Here is a 19,056-nt window from a genome sequence, read left to right as displayed (position 1 = left end):
GGACCCCCCCGCCGCGTGGGCCCAGCTCCCCTCGGCGCCGAGACCCTCAGCCCGCCCACCGCCGCCTCGCACCGCCCAGGCCCCGCCCACTCCAAGCACCACCCCTTACAAACCCCGCCCCTCCCCACCTGGAAGCTCGCGGCCCCGCTTAGTCACCCCGCACCGCCGCGCGCATACGGGACCCTCCCCTCCCCGTTGCTAGGCAAGCGTTGCTAGGCAACCGCGGCGACTCACCCGCCCCTCCCCCCCCGGCGGACGGGGCGCCGTAAGGCCCAACTCTCCGCCGTCAAAGCGCCGGAACCGCTACAGCCACCCCCGCTCCACTCCCCTCCGCTGTCGCAAAGCCCTCCCCCTCCCCCGCGCCTTTACGGCAAGGGGGAAGAGCCATGGGCGGAGCCGCCGTCACTCCGACGCCCAATCGTACGCGGCGGCGGCTGGCGGTTGGGGGCGGGCCCATGGCGGCGGCACCCGATTGGCTCAGGGAGAGGTCAGTCCCTGCCCGCTGACCCCGCAACGAGCCGAGCCGAGGCGGCGCGGGGGGGGGCGGGGGGGGCGGCTGGGAGCAAAGTGTCCCCGCACGGCTCGGCCCCCTCCCGCGGCCGGCCCCGCCGCTCCCCCGCCCCGCACCGCACCGCTCCGCTCCGCACCGCGGGGGGCGGCAGCGCAGGGGGGGTCCGCCGCCCCCCCCCCCCGCCACACAGGTAACGGCCGGTAAGCGGCGGAGCCCCGCCCGCCCCCGGGCTCCCTCACGGGGAGGGGAGGGGGGCGCGACCCCAGGGCCCGCCGCGGGGCCTCCCCTCGCCGCTGCGGGCAGCCCCAACGGCCGCGATCGCCGCCGGCCTGCTCCGCCCTGCCCCGCTCCGCTCCCCCGCGGCGGGCTCGGGGGGATCCCGTCCCCTCCGGGTGGGGGCAGCTCCGCCCGGCCCCCCCCGCCCGCCAGCCGGGCTCCGGCCCCCCCGCCCCCCCCGCCGGGCCTCGAAACTCGGTCGGCTTTTTCTGTTTGGGGTTTTTTTGGTTTTTGTTTTTTTGGTTTTTTTTTTTAATATGTGTGTGCGCCTGTCGGTTCCTGAAGCACGAACTCCTGCAAGGGAGTGATTTTAATTCCCCAGCAGCTCCGCTCTCTGGGCTACTTCGTGCCCCGCTCCTCCTACCTGCCGTTCACCTCAGCCCCCGAGGGGCCCGTCTGACACGGCACGCTCCTGCCCTCGTTGTCCCTCCAACTCTTTAGCACCCCCAGAGTGCCCTCCTCTGCGACCTGAGGTCCCGATGTAGGTAGATCACCCTCTTCTTCCTAATTTTTGAAGGCTCTCCCTATTTCGGCCCGCTCTTGCTTTGATATTAACCATTTTTGTTCTCCGTGTCTCTCTTTTACGTCACCGTGCGGCTCAGTTCTACTTTTGTTTTTCTAGGTTTAAGCTGCCTTAGAGGAGAATTAAAAATTGTGGCTCCAAAGAACAAAATAAGACGGAAGAGAGAAAGCAGCACTCAGAAAAAACCCAGAAAGGTGATAATTCATGTAGACCCTCAAAATCATCCTAGACACACGGTTTGCCTGGGAGTGGGGCCTCTCGTTGTGTTTTTGATGGATTTGAATAGGTAGCATTAGATTTCTTTGTTCTCTTAAAACCTACTTGCTATAGAGCTTTAAAAGTTTGGAAGCTCGGAAGCCCATTTGAAGTACGGTTCCTCTTTCTTCTTGTAGCGCTTTGTCATTTTCTAGATTTAATCTGCAAACGTTATTTTGATGGTGAATTGCTACTAATGTTTTTTTGTGTCTCCTCATCTCAGGAATGTCACTTAAAATTACTTCATTCTCGGTAGTTAAAAGGGTCTTTTCTTCAAGCCTTTTCATAAATTTATGGGTGCAACACTGGATCTGTTTCTGCTCTGATTTAAAATTCTTTATTGGAGTAGGTCGTGGTAATTGCATTACGTTGCTTTAGTCATACCTACATTTTGCATGGGTCGGGTTTCTCTGTATTGTAACGGAGCTGCAAAAATTGAAATTCATTTAATTGGATGGCGTTTGTTTACAAGTACTTACTTTTTGGGTTGAGATCACAGGAGAAGATCAGGCTGTTAGGTGCTTAGGGGAGAAAAACGAAAGGAGTCATCAAAAACTGAATCCTGCTGGTAGGAGGAAGGTTTCGTTTCAGGGGGAGAGCAGTTTGTAGGGAGAATTGCTTGGTTTATGTGGTAAGATGAAGAGATAGGTTCGAGAAGGGGGGGGGGGTGAGTGATGTCAGTCAGCGTTTTTCTGCATCCTACTGTTAGTGTGCTCCAAATAATGGAGTTTCTGCGTGTTCTTTTAATGCAGAGTCTGTCTCGAACCCATTCTAATCTGTTTTGAATGTAGATGAGTTTATGTTATTTTGGCAAATATGTTCTCTATGTAGGTCCCTCTGGTCTTTGTCGTGTTTTCAGAGACGTCATTGACTGTACCAGAATGTTTTTCATTGTCAGCAGTAAATTACTTTTCAGCATTAGTTGCAGGGGAAAAAGCAGTACCTGTTGCCAACAATCTTGGTCAAGGGTGGGTCATTTTTCTAATATAGGTGTCTTTAGCATACGTTAAAAAGTAGCTGCTACGTGTCAAAGATTAAATAGAAAATCCCCCTGCAACACAAGTGCAACAAATTCTGAGATGCATTTTGTACGGGGAAGAAATATTCCATGTTGTTTTGCAGCATCCTGCAAAACCACGAGTAATAGTGGAGCACGTGGACATGCCCAGTGTGATTAGGAGGGATTTTTATGCTAATATGCAAGACAGCTGTGCATTAGTACAAACTTACCAGTGCAGTTAGGGCACACCTGTTTCATCTGAAGTTCATTTATTATAACACCCTCTTTACAACCCATCCAGCGCATCTAATGTTGGCGCTTGCGTTAATGTAGCTAATCCAACAGGATACCTCTTGGTGCCGATAAGTCATCAGATCTTTGGGATTTATTCACAGAAGGAAATGTAAGTTTTCATTTGATTTGTGAAGCTCCTTCCTAATGTGAAATGCCAGTGCAGCAGAGTTTGATTCAGACCCAGAGACTGGAATTGAGTTCACAGAATCAGGGAATTAGCTTCTGGCAGAAATTTGCACATGGTCAAAACAAGGAACGGAGATAAATGATGTGCTGAAGTCCTGCTCTTGATCTGTGGAAGATATGCAGCATATTGCAAATATAGCTAACCCCATAGATAAAGTTGCACATCTGTTTATTTTTTTTAATCTTCAGGCTGTATACTCATTTTGGTTTTGTTTTGCCTTAATGTGAATTCTGAACTCTTAAAGGAAATATGCTGACTTAGAGGCTGTTTTCCCTCGTTCCAGCATTTGCTTACAGAAGGATGCTATTGCAGTGAAAAACTTACTTTATCCACTGAAGTCATCCAATGAATTTTGTCCACTCGGGTTCCTCTAGGCTGCATTAAAAAGAAATACAGAGCAAATATAAGTCTTCCAGAGGTTGTTGGATAGAATAAACTCTATAAGCAGCGCTCATTTTGTTCATCAGCTACAAGTATTGGGGCTGAAGTGACCACTTTCATGTGGTTCGAACTAGCCATTGCTTTCCACTTCTGTCGCGCTATGAAATATTGGTGTTTGGATTCCTTAGTGATAGCAAGTCATATTAAAATACATCAAACTGATACATTAACGCTTGCTATGAATTACTGCTTACTGTTCAGGCTAAGCTTTTATCAGACTTTTACTGTTTAAAACTTAGTAACAGCGCCGCCGTAAGTTTGAAGCGAGATTGTATTTTATGCTTGGTGCAAGAGGATCTCCGAGCATGCTCTGAGCATCCCTGCAGTCTGTCAGCGCACACCTTGAGGGAGGAAAGTTGTAGCTTTGTGAACCTGATGCAGCATTCTCTACTGAAAAAGAGAGCTTTAGATTTAGTGCTAGCTCTGAGGTCCTTGATTTGGAAGGATTTACAGTGTTTTCTTGACTGGGCTCCACTTCTGGTTAAGGCTGCCAGTGTACGGGTGGGAATTTTGGGGGTGGTTAATAGCTGATGTGTTACCAGTGCTTTCTGAAGGTGAGGTCCCTTCTTTTGCTCTCCAGTTTGCAGACCTGAAGTTACTTGAGCTGGGTGATTTTGCTAATTCTCCATCAGACCCAAAAGTCAGACCTCACCACCTCTCTGTGAAATGGATAATAGTTGGTAAAACGATACCTCTGTACTTCAGTTTCAGCCACCTGCAGAATGTAACAACACAACAGCTGCTTATGAGTATATAACAACACCAGTCAGCATCATACACCTGAAGTTGATGGAGGACTTGTAGATTAACTCTTTTAGTTCTTTTAAATTTAGTATGGCCAAGGTACGAGATGGCATTACAGGAGCTCTGAGGAGAAACGTGTAACTTTTAATGACCGCTTCTGAAGAGTGAAGGCTTCTTTCCTTTGAAGTAGCAGTTCCTCTGTGCTGTTTTGGATTCATGCACTGTTAACTCGTTGCTTTCAGACCCAGCAATTTGCATGTGTTGCTTGGTGATTTTCATCGCAGCCGCTTGGATACCTTGCTTGATGTCTGTCTGGGATGTAGCATAGAACATCTAGCAGAAAATATGTTCAGGATTATAAGGCTCTGTGAAATTTTAGTATTTCACATGTTATTTGCAAACTCTACGAGTGTGATATGAGAACGCAAATAATAACATGATTGTTTGCATTACTCCCTTGTGTGAAGAACTCCTGAAATAGGAAGCTGAGCGACATACGAAGATGATAGTCGCATTTAGTTTCTTTGTCAAACACATATTGACCATTTTTAACATGCCATTTGAGTGAGAACACATTTAGCTTGTTCGAGTTTTGAAATGGGTGGGAGAAGTGGGTTGTGAGAATAATGAATGCTAATGTGATTATCCTTATTCCACAGGGCTTTCTTTTTTTACTATTTTTGTTTATTTGATTTAAATGCCTTGGAATACTTCAACCACAGACGACAATCAGGCTCTGCGCTGATTAGGTCTGTGCTACGTATTATATGTGATGTGTAGTAGAACACTTCCCTCGTTGTATGGAGTTAGGCTAACATCAGTAACTTACGGGCCTTATTCTGCTCTTGGATGTGTAATCTTAGGGCTTAGGAGCCAGGTCTGTCAGTTAGGCCATCTGCATGAGCAAAATACTGCATTATAAGGTCTTGCTTTTAGTACCAACCGTGAACTCTCTTTAAAGCAAATATATATGTATATCAGAACTAATTCTCCACATGATGCTTGCAGTGACTTTAATGAAGTGACACATTGATATAGACAAGTCTAAGGTGTCTTTGATAACGTGAGACATTATCAATAGGTAATGAAGGTGTTTGTCTTTTTTCTTTATTTAGCGTGCTACTTTTACTACAATTATTAGTATTTAAAGCAAACTTTGTTAAGTCATTGAGTAAGTGAGCTTTACTTTCACTAAATGTGACTTCTTTTTATTAAAGTTGCAGATCTTACTCTTGCCATATGCAGCTAATTTTCCTTTGGGGGGAAAAAAGCTTGTTACTTTTTTAGTGGAGCAATCTGTTACCTTGTCTGTAGTCTGTGAAGTCAGTGCAATTCTAATTTGCATCAGCTAATAAAAAATGTGTGGGTTTTAAAGTGAAAATCATGCAAAAATTAAAAAAAAAAAAAAAGGTGAACTAACCAGTGATCATCTATGCAAAAAAACAAGGCTAGAAATCTGATCAAATTAGGTCATGGCAGTGCAATTTTGCGCAGGGCTGTGAGCATATCTGCAGACCTTGTATGTTTTATCTTGGGAAGCAAAGCTCTTGGAAAATGTGCATAAGAGGGATGAAGAGAGCTTTTTTTCATCCTCCTCTTCTGAGCTATCATCAGGAAAGCAAGATTTTATGTCGCATTAAGTGACGGAAATTTTAACTTAAGCTAAAAGCCGTACAGTTCATATAATTGTGCTGGTGCAACACATTTGCAGAAGAAACAAGTCACAGTTGGGTTTGTGTGGTCTGCTATACAAAGGCATAATTAATGCTTTTATTAGTCATTATATTATTGCGGTGCTCACGCATGGTAAGGGGTCCTGTCGTGAGAAGCTTGCAGCCAAAGTGAGCGAAAGGTCAGACAGAGGTGTACAAAGAATTAGGGAAAGAACATCAGTGAGTACGGGCTCTCGACAGTGCTGTGAGAAATGGTCAAGCGTTGGGACTGAGGCTGTTAACTGCAGATGGCAAGGACGGAGGATTAGGAGGGCTAAGTGAAGGAGGAAACTGGATGGGGATTGTAACTGGCGTTCAGTAAACCTTGATACTAAAAGGATAGTTTTTACATATGAAGAAAAGGGTGAAGATTTTTGAGGTGATGGTATTGCTTGAATTGTGAAGGCATCTTCTCTACCTCTTTGTGAAACGCAGCATGTTTTAGCCTGATCCGTCACGGGAGGGGGACATGACTATCTGGTGGCGCTAGAAGTCTGGATGAAGGACAGAGAAGTCAATGCTCTATGTTGTCAGGTTTTATTCTTTAGATAGGGAAGCATAGATGGGATGGAAATGAAAAAACAAACAAACAAAAACCCCTACAAAAATGGGTTGGGAGGAGCTAAATGGATTCTGAAGGTTTTTCCTGGCATCTGACTCCCACAGGGAGATGTTGAGCAGTCGGGCAGAAATACCTGCTGTAACCTTTGCATCCATTCTTGTTCCACAGCAGGAGCAGACATGCATAATCCTTGGAGAAGAGTTTAGACCTTTCCTTCAAGGTTTACACAAGAGAAGAAGCACGTCTCTCCTTTCTCTTGTTTTCCGTATTTTCATGTTACAAGTATTCTTTGTAGCCTTCTCCTCATCTGGGAGAAGCAAACTCTCCTCACCCCAACCTCTGGAGGACTGCCTGATAATGAAAGAAAAGGCACTTCAGGGCCTTTTCTGGCATGACGGCATTAAAATGTAGCGTTCTAGTACAGGTACGAAGTACAAGTAAGTAAACCTCTCACTTTTACTCTTTGTAACTAATAAGAAATATCTCTTTTTTTAAAGGGGCAGCAGCTTTTGACACACATGGGCACACAAGATTATGAATAGTGAAGACAATGAAGACTGGGACATCCATCAAAGAGTGACAACCTCTTATAAGGTAATTCAGGAACACATTGAATTTATCCTGTTGTGCTTGCAAAATCAATTAAGTAGTTGTTGTTCCTCCATTTTCATAGCACTATACAATCGTTACAGCCAAGAAGGTATAGGTACGTTCCGCCCCCCCCACCCCCAGTTCTTCATTTCATTTTTTTTTACTTGCATGGAGGAAGCCAATATGTAGCAATCAAAATGCATACCGTGTTCTGAATGAGATTGATTACAGTTGCAAAACATTAAATATTAAGTGCCAAATGGCTAATGACTTCCAGGAGTCTTCCTTTCCCTCTCCAAAGATTGATGGTGTAAATGGGGATTTGCAAACAGGAATTTTAAATGGTCTATGGAGCAGAAGTGAAAATGTTTTCAAAGCTGGTGCGTACCTAGAACTACCCTGAAACCTTTAATGTTACTGTTAAGTATTCCTGTAATTTGAATTTCATTACTTGCCATAGGGGTGAGATGGAAGAGTAGATATTTACAGAAACTGCACAAGTGATAAAAGGAGCTGCTTATGCCTGACTTTGTCTTCTGCTTTGTATGTTTTAGTACTTATGTACTTTAGTACTAGCTAATTTGAATAAGCTCTGCTAGTCACATGCAACATATGGGGCCAGTGCCAACTTTTTATAATGCTGCATTACAAATATACCCACCAGCTGAGACGTGTGATATAAAGAGCTTTGCTTTTTCTTAACCAACTGTCTTCGTAGATATTTGCAGGGGGGATACTGCTGTCCCCTTAAATGAGAAATCCCATTTCTCTTCATCTGTTTAGTCCTCCTATCACTTTCTGTAGCGTTTTGAGCAACTACTTTGACCTTCATTTTCAGGATCACATGAGATCTTCCAAGTATTAGTCCTTTACAAGAAGGGACTGTAAAAATGGCAGTAGAAAGTTTGTATTAACTTTGCTCGGATATTCTTAGTTTGAGAGAAAAGTTTCCACATCTTGTTTTTGTACACACTCAGAAAGTAGGGCCAAAGGGGCACACTCTGATTTTTTTTTTTTTAAGGATCTCCCCCTGGCTCATACTTACCGGTCAGGTTCTCCTATCAGTTTTCACCTGTAATTCCAAAGAAAAACCTTGTTCTTGTAGTTGGGATTTCACTATCAGTGGTGTGATCTAGAATGAAGTCAAGCTCACTGTCTTATAGGTGAGCGTGTTCTGAAGTGCTAATTGGAGTTTAGAAAAGAGCTTAGCAAAAGCTTATTACAGTCAATAGAAATACTTCCATTGTCATCAGATTAACCAAGTTTGATTTTGGAATATGCTGCAAAAGCTGAACTATTGAGTTAGCAGTTGCCGGTTTGCAAATCCCCTTTTCTTCCAGTGTCAGATAACGGAGTTCATACTGGCTTTGTTTTGTTTGTAGTACCTAAGCCATGTATGACCTATTGAGCTATAAAGTCTTCTTTCATAACCCTACGCTGAAATAGTGATTGTTGCCATGCATGGTAAGTTGAAGCATTTATAAATGTTAAAGACCAGCATTTGCTGTATGTAAGTTCCATATTTGCAATGTAAATAGGTTCATTGTAGCTGCCTGTTAATTATGAGGTTTTATTTCTTCAAGAGCAGATAAATAACTTCCTTGCGATGGGCACAACTAGGTTATAGAAGAGCAAATAGATATCTGTTCCTTTAGCTGGCAAGGTGGCGGTGGTTGAAGTTTTCATTTTTCTCGGCTGTGTGTATATCTGGATCACAGGAAAACAAATACCCAATGGGATGTGGGGAGTTGATTGCAATGTCTTTTGAATGACCTGTGAATCGAGGATCTGGAAACCCTTACGATATTTATGTAAAAGAAGGTTTAGGTTGGCAATGTGGGTTGACATCCTAATAAAACAGCGTTGCTGTAAATTCTAAGCTTTGCTTAAAATTAATTTTCATCTTTAGAACGTTTCCTCATGCTGTACTTAATTAACTTACAGTCTAAATACACTTTTCTTTCTCTTTTTTAACTTCTAGTTCTGTGTTAATATCCACTGCGACAGTTTTGAAAATTTTCTGAGACTCCTGTTGCTCAGCATTACCTTTCTAAGACCCTGCTCTTATTTGCTTTCTTCTGATATTCCTTTCCATTCTAGGAATACCTGTTAATGGGATATGATACACAATGAATGTGAAAATGTAAACATTTAACAGACTTTGTGTACTGTGGAAGAATCCCTAAATACCTGTATTTTTGTCTTGTCCCCAGCTGGGTAGCAAGTAGAACTGCAGATGAGTGCTTTTCAAACTGAGCATGGAGTATAGCACTTTCTTTCCCAGTGTGTGCTTGTATCTAGGCTCTTTACAATGGCTATTTTAGACAGCCTTTTGGCCCAGCTCTCTCATATACTGTATCGAGGTAACTATAAATTGAATTGTTCTGGTATATGTTCTCATGGTGTTTGACAGGGCTATATTAACTGCGCCTATGTGTTTTCAGGTCTCATATATTATCATCTTTGTGTTTGATTTTTGGAATGTGGAGGTTCTTTGCAGTCTTTATGTACTAATAAGGAAGTCCAAGAGCCAAAATACAGACAGTGGACTCTGATTAAAAACAGTAGGGGAAAAAAGAAAATTAAACTTTTCAGTTTGAACATTAATGTTACTCATATTCGTGTGCAGTAGGTCACAGGAAAAGATTATGTTAGTAAGATGAAAATATTTTCACTGAAGCTTAGAGGTGATACATTTCTAGAAAAAAAAAAAAAGACTATCATAGTTCAGTTGCTCTAGCAATGCAGTGCTGTTTCATGCAACAGTTTAGATCATCTATTTATTTAACCAGTGTCTCTGGAGGTAGTGGTATTAACCATGTTGTGATTTTTAAATGAATGTTGGGGTCTGGGGGTATTTCATTTTGCTTATTGCTCAGGCGCTTTAATTGTGGACTGTTGTTTGATGCTATCGTTTCTGAAGAAAATGTTTACTATTTATAATGTGTGAGTGTCCTTTTCTTTTGCAGTCTAGTGATGTGAACCATGTACTACCATTTTGCTAGCCACAGTGTGATTGTTTTTTTCCTATGTATAAAATGACTTTGCTCTGCGTATAAAGCGTAAATCTTAGCACTGCTTTTCATTAGTACTGACTTTTTTTTCTGGATATCTCTTTCCTGGTTCCAATCCTAATTTATTCATGCTTTATATTGATTCAAGGTGACTAGTGTGACCTCATGACGCCTCTGTAAAAGCCAGATTCAGCTAGGATGTTACACCATCACTGTCGGAGAAACCCTGAACTACAGGAAGAGTTGCAGATTCAGGCTGCAGTTGCTGCTGGCGATGTTCACACCGTGCGCAAGATGCTGGAGCAAGGATATTCTCCAAATGGTCGAGATGCCAATGGCTGGACCTTGCTTCATTTCTCTGCAGCAAGAGGGAAAGAGAGATGTGTCCGTGTTTTTCTTGAACATGGAGGTGAGTTGCCTAGAAAGAAAAATCTTGATACCTGTCTCACAGCTTTCTATCCCAGTTTCCATTGTAGGGCTTCCAGCACTGGTTAGGTATCAGACTACTTCTGATTTTTTTCTCTTTTTTTTTTTTCTTTGGAGTAGTACTTAATCTCTGTTTACTTCTGATGCATACTCCATGAATGAGGTAATAGATTAGCTTTATATCTTAATACCTTACTTCCACCCTCCCTGAATTGCCTAGGAATTGTTAAAAGAATGAATAAGCGTTATGAAAGCAGGGCAGAAGGACTCATTATAAAATTAAATGCACTTACAGAACTTACTGTAGGCTTTTCTTCTCTGTTAAGGGGGTGTTATTAGAGGAAGGCAGGTCATTGAATTGAAATCATAGGGAAGTGTTTTTCATAATTCTCAAGCAAGTTAACAAGTCACATTAAAGACAAAGTTTCCATATAGGCTTTAACAGAGCCTGCTAAACTATATGAAAACAGTACTCTCTGTGCAAGGATTTTAGTGTCAGCTAGTCCAGCTGAGTTTACACCTCTTCTGCATCCATCTGTAGTGAAGCTTTATTTCAAGAACTGATTGAGTTTTGTTGGTTTAAGTGATATACTTGCTTGGGTGATGATTGTTACCCCTCAAATGGTATCGCTAGAATTTCTTTTTCATTTTGCTATATCTTCTTTCAAGGCGACCTAAAGTTTTAGAAATGGATAGTCTTAATCTTTTAATGGGATACTGGAGAGGAAGAATAAAAATCAGTAGATGTTCTCCACGTTCTGATTAGCCCTCTTAAAGAACAGCATACTCTATTCTAGCGTTGTCTTTATCAAATGAATTATGAACTAAGATGTTTTCAGTCCCCAGGAAATAATCTTTTTTGATGCTTTACATATCTGAGGCCATATGGACCCCTTATGTGTGTCGCAGTATTTGTCTGATTTATGAATCACCCATAAAATTGAATGGCATTAATAGGCTGTGCTATTTGCACAATTAGCAGTACGTTCCTTAAGAGCAGTGGTGAAATACAGCCTGAACAACTGGACCCACTTGATATACCTACTACAGATTGTAACCATATAATATTGGTAAACCCTCGTGTCCTTACTGGGAGGGGGGAAAAAAGCTACTAAATTGCACTAATAAATAACTTTAAATTCTACTTTTAAAATGTGATACATGTGGATAATCTCAAGCCTTCAGTTTGATAAATTGAAATTTTTAGGCTGTAAGTCTCAAAATATGATGGTTTTAGCTCTGTAAACTTGAAGATGATCTGAAAAAAAACCCTTATGTATTCCGATGTATTTTCATTATATACGCCTTGATATTAAATAGCTGCTGATGCAGTATTTTGTTTTTATTTTGTTGTTACTCTTTCCTATACCAAGTACCACCTGAATCTGATGCCTCGTGAAAACTGCCTGTAATGAAACACCCTTGTTCTGGAAGCAGTATAGCATTTAATCACCAGGACTAGAAAGTTGAGTAACAAATAGTGTGAGGGTTAGTCATCTACGGCAGCTTTCCTGTAGCTGAACCTCGCTTCAGAAAATTGGCACTGTTTTGTGCCTTGCCTTGTTTTCCCTCAAAACAGAGGCATAAAAGATAATGAGTATTTAAAACATAATAATGTCACAAATGAGCTATTAAGCAGTGAATGAGCTGACTCTTAAAAGCTGAGTTAATCATGCCTGCCTCATTAGTGAGAGGTTTGTGTCTACCTTTCTTCACACAGTCTCCACCTTTCTCCCTCTCAAGAAGTGGATTATTTTGACGTTGACACTTAATCCCTATGGACCAAAATGATACTGGGGTGAAGGAAGATTGCATTTTCTGGTGTGAATTTTTATGTAAACAGAGTATTTAACTGACTATATATTACTAATAAAGAAGATAGTGAGATGGAGTAGATGGAGTTCTGGAGGAAAGAGGGAACTGAGGTGGTACTGGGAAGGAGAGGGCACCTGGTGATAGTTGTGGCTGTCTAGTGGGAAGAAGATTCTTAGCAGAGCTGGAAATATTTTCATAGTACAGGAATGAGAAAACCGCACTGGGCTGTTGCTGCGGCCAGAGTGATGTGCTTCAGATCTGAGATGCTGGAAGAATACTGATGCAGTCTTGCCTGGTAGTGGGATGGAGATGGAGTTTGGCTTATGAAGGCTGAGAAGGAATCTGGTCACTGACCTGGAAATAAAAGGTAGCTTCTTATGGGAGTCATGACCTGGCTGGCTCCTGCTTTTGCTTTTTTTCTTCTTTTCCATCATTGGTCACCAGCAAAGAAAAGAACCAGAGGACAGTGCTGTGCTTGCAGATTGGCTGATTTGAGTGGAGGTGGTAGAACAAGAGGAAGCTTTTTATTATCTGCTGAGCAAGGAGACACAGATAGATGGGGAAAATGCATAAAAAACCAGTCCAGACTAAAGGATGAAGCCAGCAGAAATGCCAACTAGATACAGAGCTACTAGGTCAGATAATTAGTATTCTTTAGCAAGTGATGAAATGCAGAAAGCTGATGAGAACCATGGAGAAACCTAGTTTTCTTGAAAAATAGTGAATTTGACTTTCTTAGTGTATTTTTCCTATTTTAATAAATTGAGGATTCTATGAAGCCAGCTCTTTCCATCCATAGAAACAATCTAGAGTCACAAAGCTCAACATGAAGGCAACACAAAAATAGGGAGTATAATTTTTTGTAATCTTGGATTTTTGCATAGCAAGCCTTTTTCCCCTCTAGTGTATTTTTTTTTTCTATTTTCAAAATGTCATATTGAGGCGCTGGACAAGAACTATGTTTTATTAATCTCCAACCACCACTGTTAACATTACAACTAGCTAAATACTTGAAAGTGTGTAGTTGTTAGCTGTCCCTTGTTGATATTTTCTCAATACTAATTGAGCAGGACAGTTTCTGGTTACTCGTATTAAAGTAAAGAAATGATTCACTAAAGCTCCTAGAAATTGAAGAGTAACAGAAAGAAGTAGCCAAACAGACGTATTTATTTATTTTCAGTCTTGGCTGCAAGGTATCTAAATTCTAGTAAGGTCATGGAGAATCTGGGAGAAAATAGAGAATGCCAAATGCTCATCCTGCTAAACCAGCTCATAAAGTCTTTCTGTGTGTGAACAGTTATGCTTTCCTGGAGGTCTTCTGCATCAACGTTGTCCTAGAAAATTCAAAACAGAAGCTGTATGTAACCATGTTTCTAAACCGTGTGGTCAGAATTAAGCCCTAGTTGGGGGAAGTAAGCCTGACATAATAAAAGTACTTTATGAAGCCAGAAGCGTTGCTTTCTTGGCTTCCCAAATTAGACTGTGATAGAGTGAGCTAATGAAGGTGTCAAGGAAGAAGGGAAGCTGTCCCACTGAGCTGTAAATTGAAACTCTAAAATATTCGACTCTTGTTTAGGGTTCTGTATATCCTCTAGATTACAGTATTAGAAGGGAGTTCAATTAACAGTAGAGTTTAAATGACTAGCTTAGGTGCCCAACTTTAACGTGGAATAAAATTAATCTGAATATCATTCAGTGTTGCAAACTTTCAATCTCAGGTGAGCTTGATTGCAGTAATTTAGTACCCTTGATAAGCAGGTCAAGGTTTATGCCATTATATTAATGCCTTATATTTAAGAACATTAGAAGTGACCAGATGCAGCTGTTTGTGTTTCTAGATTCTGCTCTCCCCAAATTGACGGGAAGCTTGAAAAGGAATAATTTTTTTGCAGTCAGGGTGGAGGCAAGGTAAAGAAGTGCTGGCTTCGTCGCTTCCTAGTTAAATATGCTTGTACCAGGTACTTTTTTTTACCACTCTGCATATTCTGAACGGTAAGGTGAGACTCATTCCCAGTTAAATTCTACCTTGCCGGTGTTCCAGGGGAAGAGAGTTACTTTACAGCATAATCCCAATACTGAAGCCTTTTAAAAAACGAACGAACAAAAACCCCACAACGACCCAAGTTCTTAAGGCGACATCAGCTTTGTAGCATTACTTTGACTAGCGCACAGGGTCTGAACGCATGGAAATCGTATGCAACGTAATGCAGGGCCAACTCCTGCTAAAACCCCTTGTGAAGTTCAAAAGTTTTCCAGGAGATGGCAGCAAAACATTGACTGAATGGCAACGGGTGTTTTGGTCTTGGTAAAATTGTTTCCTTAATCAAGGGGGACACTGATGCTTTTGGCTCACTAGAATCCATAATCTTAACGGTAATTACAATATTTTTATCATAACATTTTGCTACTAAGTTTCTTTTGGAAGGTTAGTTGTGTTGCTTGGTTGCCCATCTGAAAGGCTTTTTTTCCTATTTTTGTTGATACGCTTCTCTTACATGACTTAGTGGTTTTTTGGTTCACTTTAGTGGTCAAAAGCAATGAAATTTTGGGAGTAGGGAAGGCATGGGAAGGTACTTAAAACCACAGGTAAAGGGCATCCTTATGTTGCAATTAAATTGTTGGGTTTGGATTATAACAACTTGTATAAAAATGCATATCCATGCACATACAAAATTTGGGGCATACCTGATTGAATTTGGAAAAAGTAGGGGCTAAACGGGCTAGCAGCAGTATTCTGTACCTCAGCTGGGGGGTAGAAATGATTGACTTGCATGCCCTATGCAGCATGGAAGAGAGAAGGCACAACATGAATTTTTTTTTGTTTTTTTTACCTTTTTTTTTTTTTAAATGGCCCCGCTGCTGCTGTCTCCTTTCTGTTATGTCCGTCTTTCTCCCTAATTCTGCCTCTCACAATGTATCATCCACGTGCATCTTAATTCTCATGCTTATGCTACTTACTTTACTTACCACCAGTCAGGAGCTAATCTAGAATAGTCTGAGCAGTGCGAAGAAGGAGACCCTGGGAGCAGCAAGCATCACTTTGAAATAGTATCTTTGTCTTTATTGACTTTGTGGGTTGTACTGATTCTTTGCTATATTTTGGACATCATCACAGTGCAGGTTAGGAACCACCTATTCAGTCACTGACTTCATTTTCCTGCCAACCTGTGGATGCTTCGTCAATTATTTTAACTCAGGTTAGTGTAACTTTACAGACTGCTGAAACTTCTGCTTTTCACAGAAGACTAAGGCGGCTGTCACTGCTAAGGGACAAAACTTTCCTGAATCTTTCTCTCCTTATTTCTAGGTTCCAACTCTGTACACTAGAGGCAATTCTTACATTTTATTTCTCTGTGTAGTCAGGTTGCATTAGTTTGTGTGTTGGATTTTGTTTGTTTGTTTTCCTTCCCTCACTCCTCAGATTTTAAAAAATCCTTAAAGTTGCTGGATCACCTTTGCAGCTGTATTCTGTACTCCTCCTTGCCAGACCTTTTATTTTGACATGACGTCTATCTCGGTGTGTTACCTGAATATGGTGACAGCAGGTCCGTATCGGGAAGCTTATTCCTGTTATTTTGTGTTAGCACCTCTGTGTGTTCAGACTAAACTAGCTTGCAATTTATATCGTATTGTGAACTTAACTTACAGCAGGTCTGAATTTTGAGAAGGAAATTGGCATCTCCCACTCTCTTTACCTCTCCTGTTTGAGTGTGGTGGCAGCTGAGCAGAAAACTCTCTCTACGTGGTACAGGAGAGCAAGTGCTCCTCTTGAGCAATGTGTGTGAGCATTGGGTGTTCCTAGCCTTTGGCTGAGCTTGTTTTAAACCCCTGTGGTCACAGTGTCCTTTCCCCCCCACCACCCCAGACCACTGCTGCTTTCCTTCTGAGCACGATATGTGTAGATGAGGAAATTAAAAAGAATTCCATATGCTGGGGTGCAAGGACGGGGCTGTCAAGGTTACGGAAGGTGGACAGACACCCTTACGCTTGTCTGCACTTAGAGATGATGGGCTTTGTGCACAAATGTTGTATGATTGCAGAGCAGACAACAACACAAGCAACTGTGAAGGGCAGACCCCAGCAGTTGTTTCAATAGATACGGAGTATTGAAAATGTGTCTACTTAAGGCTAGTGTCTTCTGCAGAGAGTGTCTCTCTTTTCCAGCTATGAGACTTAGGTTAGGAAAGTGCCTCAAACTTCCAAACTGCAGTTTGTACCTTGTAGCGTCCAACAGGCAGCATCTGCGGATGGTGGAAGGAGAAATGTTGCAGCCTGACTTGTTCTCTAGCTGAGAAACGGTAACGAGGCAGGCGCCTTTCCTTCGGTAATTAATTTGGTACGTGGGAATAGTCACTTGCTTTAGAAGTCTGGGTGTATTGAGGAAATTAAATTAAGTAAATGGATGTTATTATGATAATTTTTAAATTCATAAATCAGACTGAGTTTTTGTGCCATGTTGGGGGCGGGGGGTGGTGGGGGGAATAATCTGTATAATCTCTCGTATCCTGCACTAATATTTTTCCTGACTCCTTCCATAAGTGGATGCTTACATTCTTGTAAAATCTTAAATTTTTGTAAAACTATAAATCCAGAACAGATTCATCATCTATTGAAAACAGACTTTATCAAGATAATCTAAAATAACATATATCCTACATGCTTTGGAAATCCTGCAGACCACAGAGAAACATTTTACCTAATACAGTATTACACCCTAAAAACAATACAATCCTGCCAGACCACAAAACATCCGCAATTTGGGACAGCAGATGTTTCTACACATGCTTCTTTTTAAGACCAAGAAGCAACACAAGGGAAAATAAAAAAATTGAACACTGAGAAAGAAATGTAATATTGTAGAGCTGAAGGAAAACTGGATGGACAGAGAGATTTGAGTAATTAGCCTAAGAGTGCTAGGAAGATGTGGAAAACTATTTGTCAAATGGAAACATATGTATATGAAAGAAGCCTTTTTTTGTGTGTGTAACTCCTTCTTAAATATAATTTGATTTTTTTAAAAAAATAGCATGTTTATGAAAGCAAGAAATAGGTTGAAGTACAAAAAATCCTCTCATGCTGAAAAGACTAACATTGAACCGTTTGATTATTTTTCTGCAGCACTGGATTACTGTAATGCCTTCTAATTATTTTTTTATTTTATTTTAACTTCAGCTGATCCCACAGTTAAGGACTTAATTGGAGGCTTCACTGCTCTGCATTATGCAGCCATGCATGGCCGAGCGAGGATTGCACGCTTGATGTTGGAATCTGAATATAGAAGTGACATTATTAATGCAAAAAGCAACGATGGTTGGACTCCCCTGCACGTAGCAGCCCACTATGGCAGAGACTCATTTGTCAGGCTCCTGTTGGAGTTCAAGGCTGAGGTTGATCCGCTCAGTGATAAAGGTACTACACCGCTTCAGCTGGCCATTATCCGAGAGAGGTCAAGCTGTGTGAAAATCCTTCTGGATCACAATGCCAACATCGACATTCAAAATGGTTTCCTGTTACGATACGCTGTGATCAAAAGCAATCACTCTTACTGCCGAATGTTCCTTCAGAGAGGGGCGGATACAAACTTGGGTCGCTTGGAAGATGGACAGACACCCTTACACTTGTCTGCTCTTAGAGATGATGTGCTTTGTGCACAAATGTTGTATAATTACGGAGCAGACACTAACACAAGGAACTATGAAGGACAGACCCCACTGGCTGTTTCAATAAGTATTTCTGGAAGTAGCCGACCCTGTCTGGATTTCTTACAAGAAGTGACAAGTATGTATGTAAGAGAAGTTAATCACAGGACACAGTGTCCTCTAAAAGCCTTCTTTGAATTTAGCCCCAGAAAAAAATGCTTCCTCTCTGCCCCTTAATGCTATTTAAATGCACTAGAAAGTTTCTGGGAAGGCGAGGGATTGTGGTACAGGGAATCTCTCTTTCAGCAAAGGTGCTAGTGTTAAGTATGTTTTGTTTAAATATCTACAGGAAGCATTCATTTTAAAACAGTGAACTGTAAAATCTCATTTTATTAATGGCCTTAGCACATAAGATGTTTGGGGTTTGGGGGTTTAGTTTGTTGTTTGTTCGGGGGTTTTTTTAGTGTCTTTTGCATTTTTTATCTTTTTTTTAATTGCCATGCAAATACCCTGCAGTTGTTGGCTTTTTCATCTTGCACTATGACTAGGGCAGAAAAGAGCTTTTGCTGCTTTGTGTTCCCCCCATTCTCTCTCCTTCTCTCCCCACAGCAGACAACAAAATAGCATAGTTCTTTCATGCAACTTGAAGGGTTTTCATGTGCTGTGTAGCTTCAATTTGATTTTGTTCATGTGTTTGAAATATGAAAGAGATTTGAACTTGTCATGACTTCTGGTATTTAAAAATAGTATTAGGCTCCTAATATTCTGGTCGCTTTTGACTATCGGTTTTTGCTATACTGGATCTACTGAAAGTTTGCTCTTCTCTCGTTCAACATTGAATGCTGTAATAGTGTTTCATAATTATAGTATTGCCTAAAGCATTTAGGAATTGCTGATAAGCAATTAGCAGGATTTTGCTAATTCAAACATGTTAAGATGGCCTGATAAATTATCATCCAACTAGGATGAACTTTGTGCTACAGCGGATGGAGCATTTAATACAGGCTTTTCTCCTCTACGATTCCTTTTATTTTTTTGGATGTGGTAGTTTTTAACGAGAATTAAG

At 41.5% G+C, this 19,056-nt stretch overlaps 1 protein-coding gene across 5 annotated transcripts in view; it reads left to right on the top strand.

Moving 5' to 3' along the window:
- Positions 1-494: 494 nt before the first annotated feature.
- The window catches only part of ASB7 (ankyrin repeat and SOCS box containing 7), a 31,845-nt gene continuing 13,283 nt past the window's right edge, over positions 495-19,056 (top strand). For 2 of the 5 annotated variants that reach the window (XR_010373704.1, XR_010373703.1), the window contains exons 1-5: positions 495-701; positions 1,410-1,504; positions 7,003-7,099; positions 10,259-10,519; positions 17,524-18,129. Coding sequence is in view for 3 of the 5 variants with exons in the window: in XM_064456119.1 (XP_064312189.1) it covers positions 10,309-10,519; positions 17,524-18,129 (817 nt within the window). In the remaining 2 variants the exon portion in view is untranslated. Of the gene's footprint in view, positions 712-1,063; positions 1,269-1,409; positions 1,505-7,002; positions 7,100-10,258; positions 10,520-17,523; positions 18,130-19,056 lie in introns of those variants that run through there. The other 3 variants (XM_064456119.1, XM_064456120.1, XM_064456122.1) reach the window with 3 other exon arrangements.

This window comes from Phalacrocorax carbo, chromosome 7 (genome assembly GCF_963921805.1).
Source record: "Phalacrocorax carbo chromosome 7, bPhaCar2.1, whole genome shotgun sequence".
NCBI classification, from domain to species: Eukaryota; Metazoa; Chordata; class Aves; order Suliformes; family Phalacrocoracidae; genus Phalacrocorax; species Phalacrocorax carbo.
This window is presented reverse-complemented; position numbering and strand designations above follow the sequence as displayed.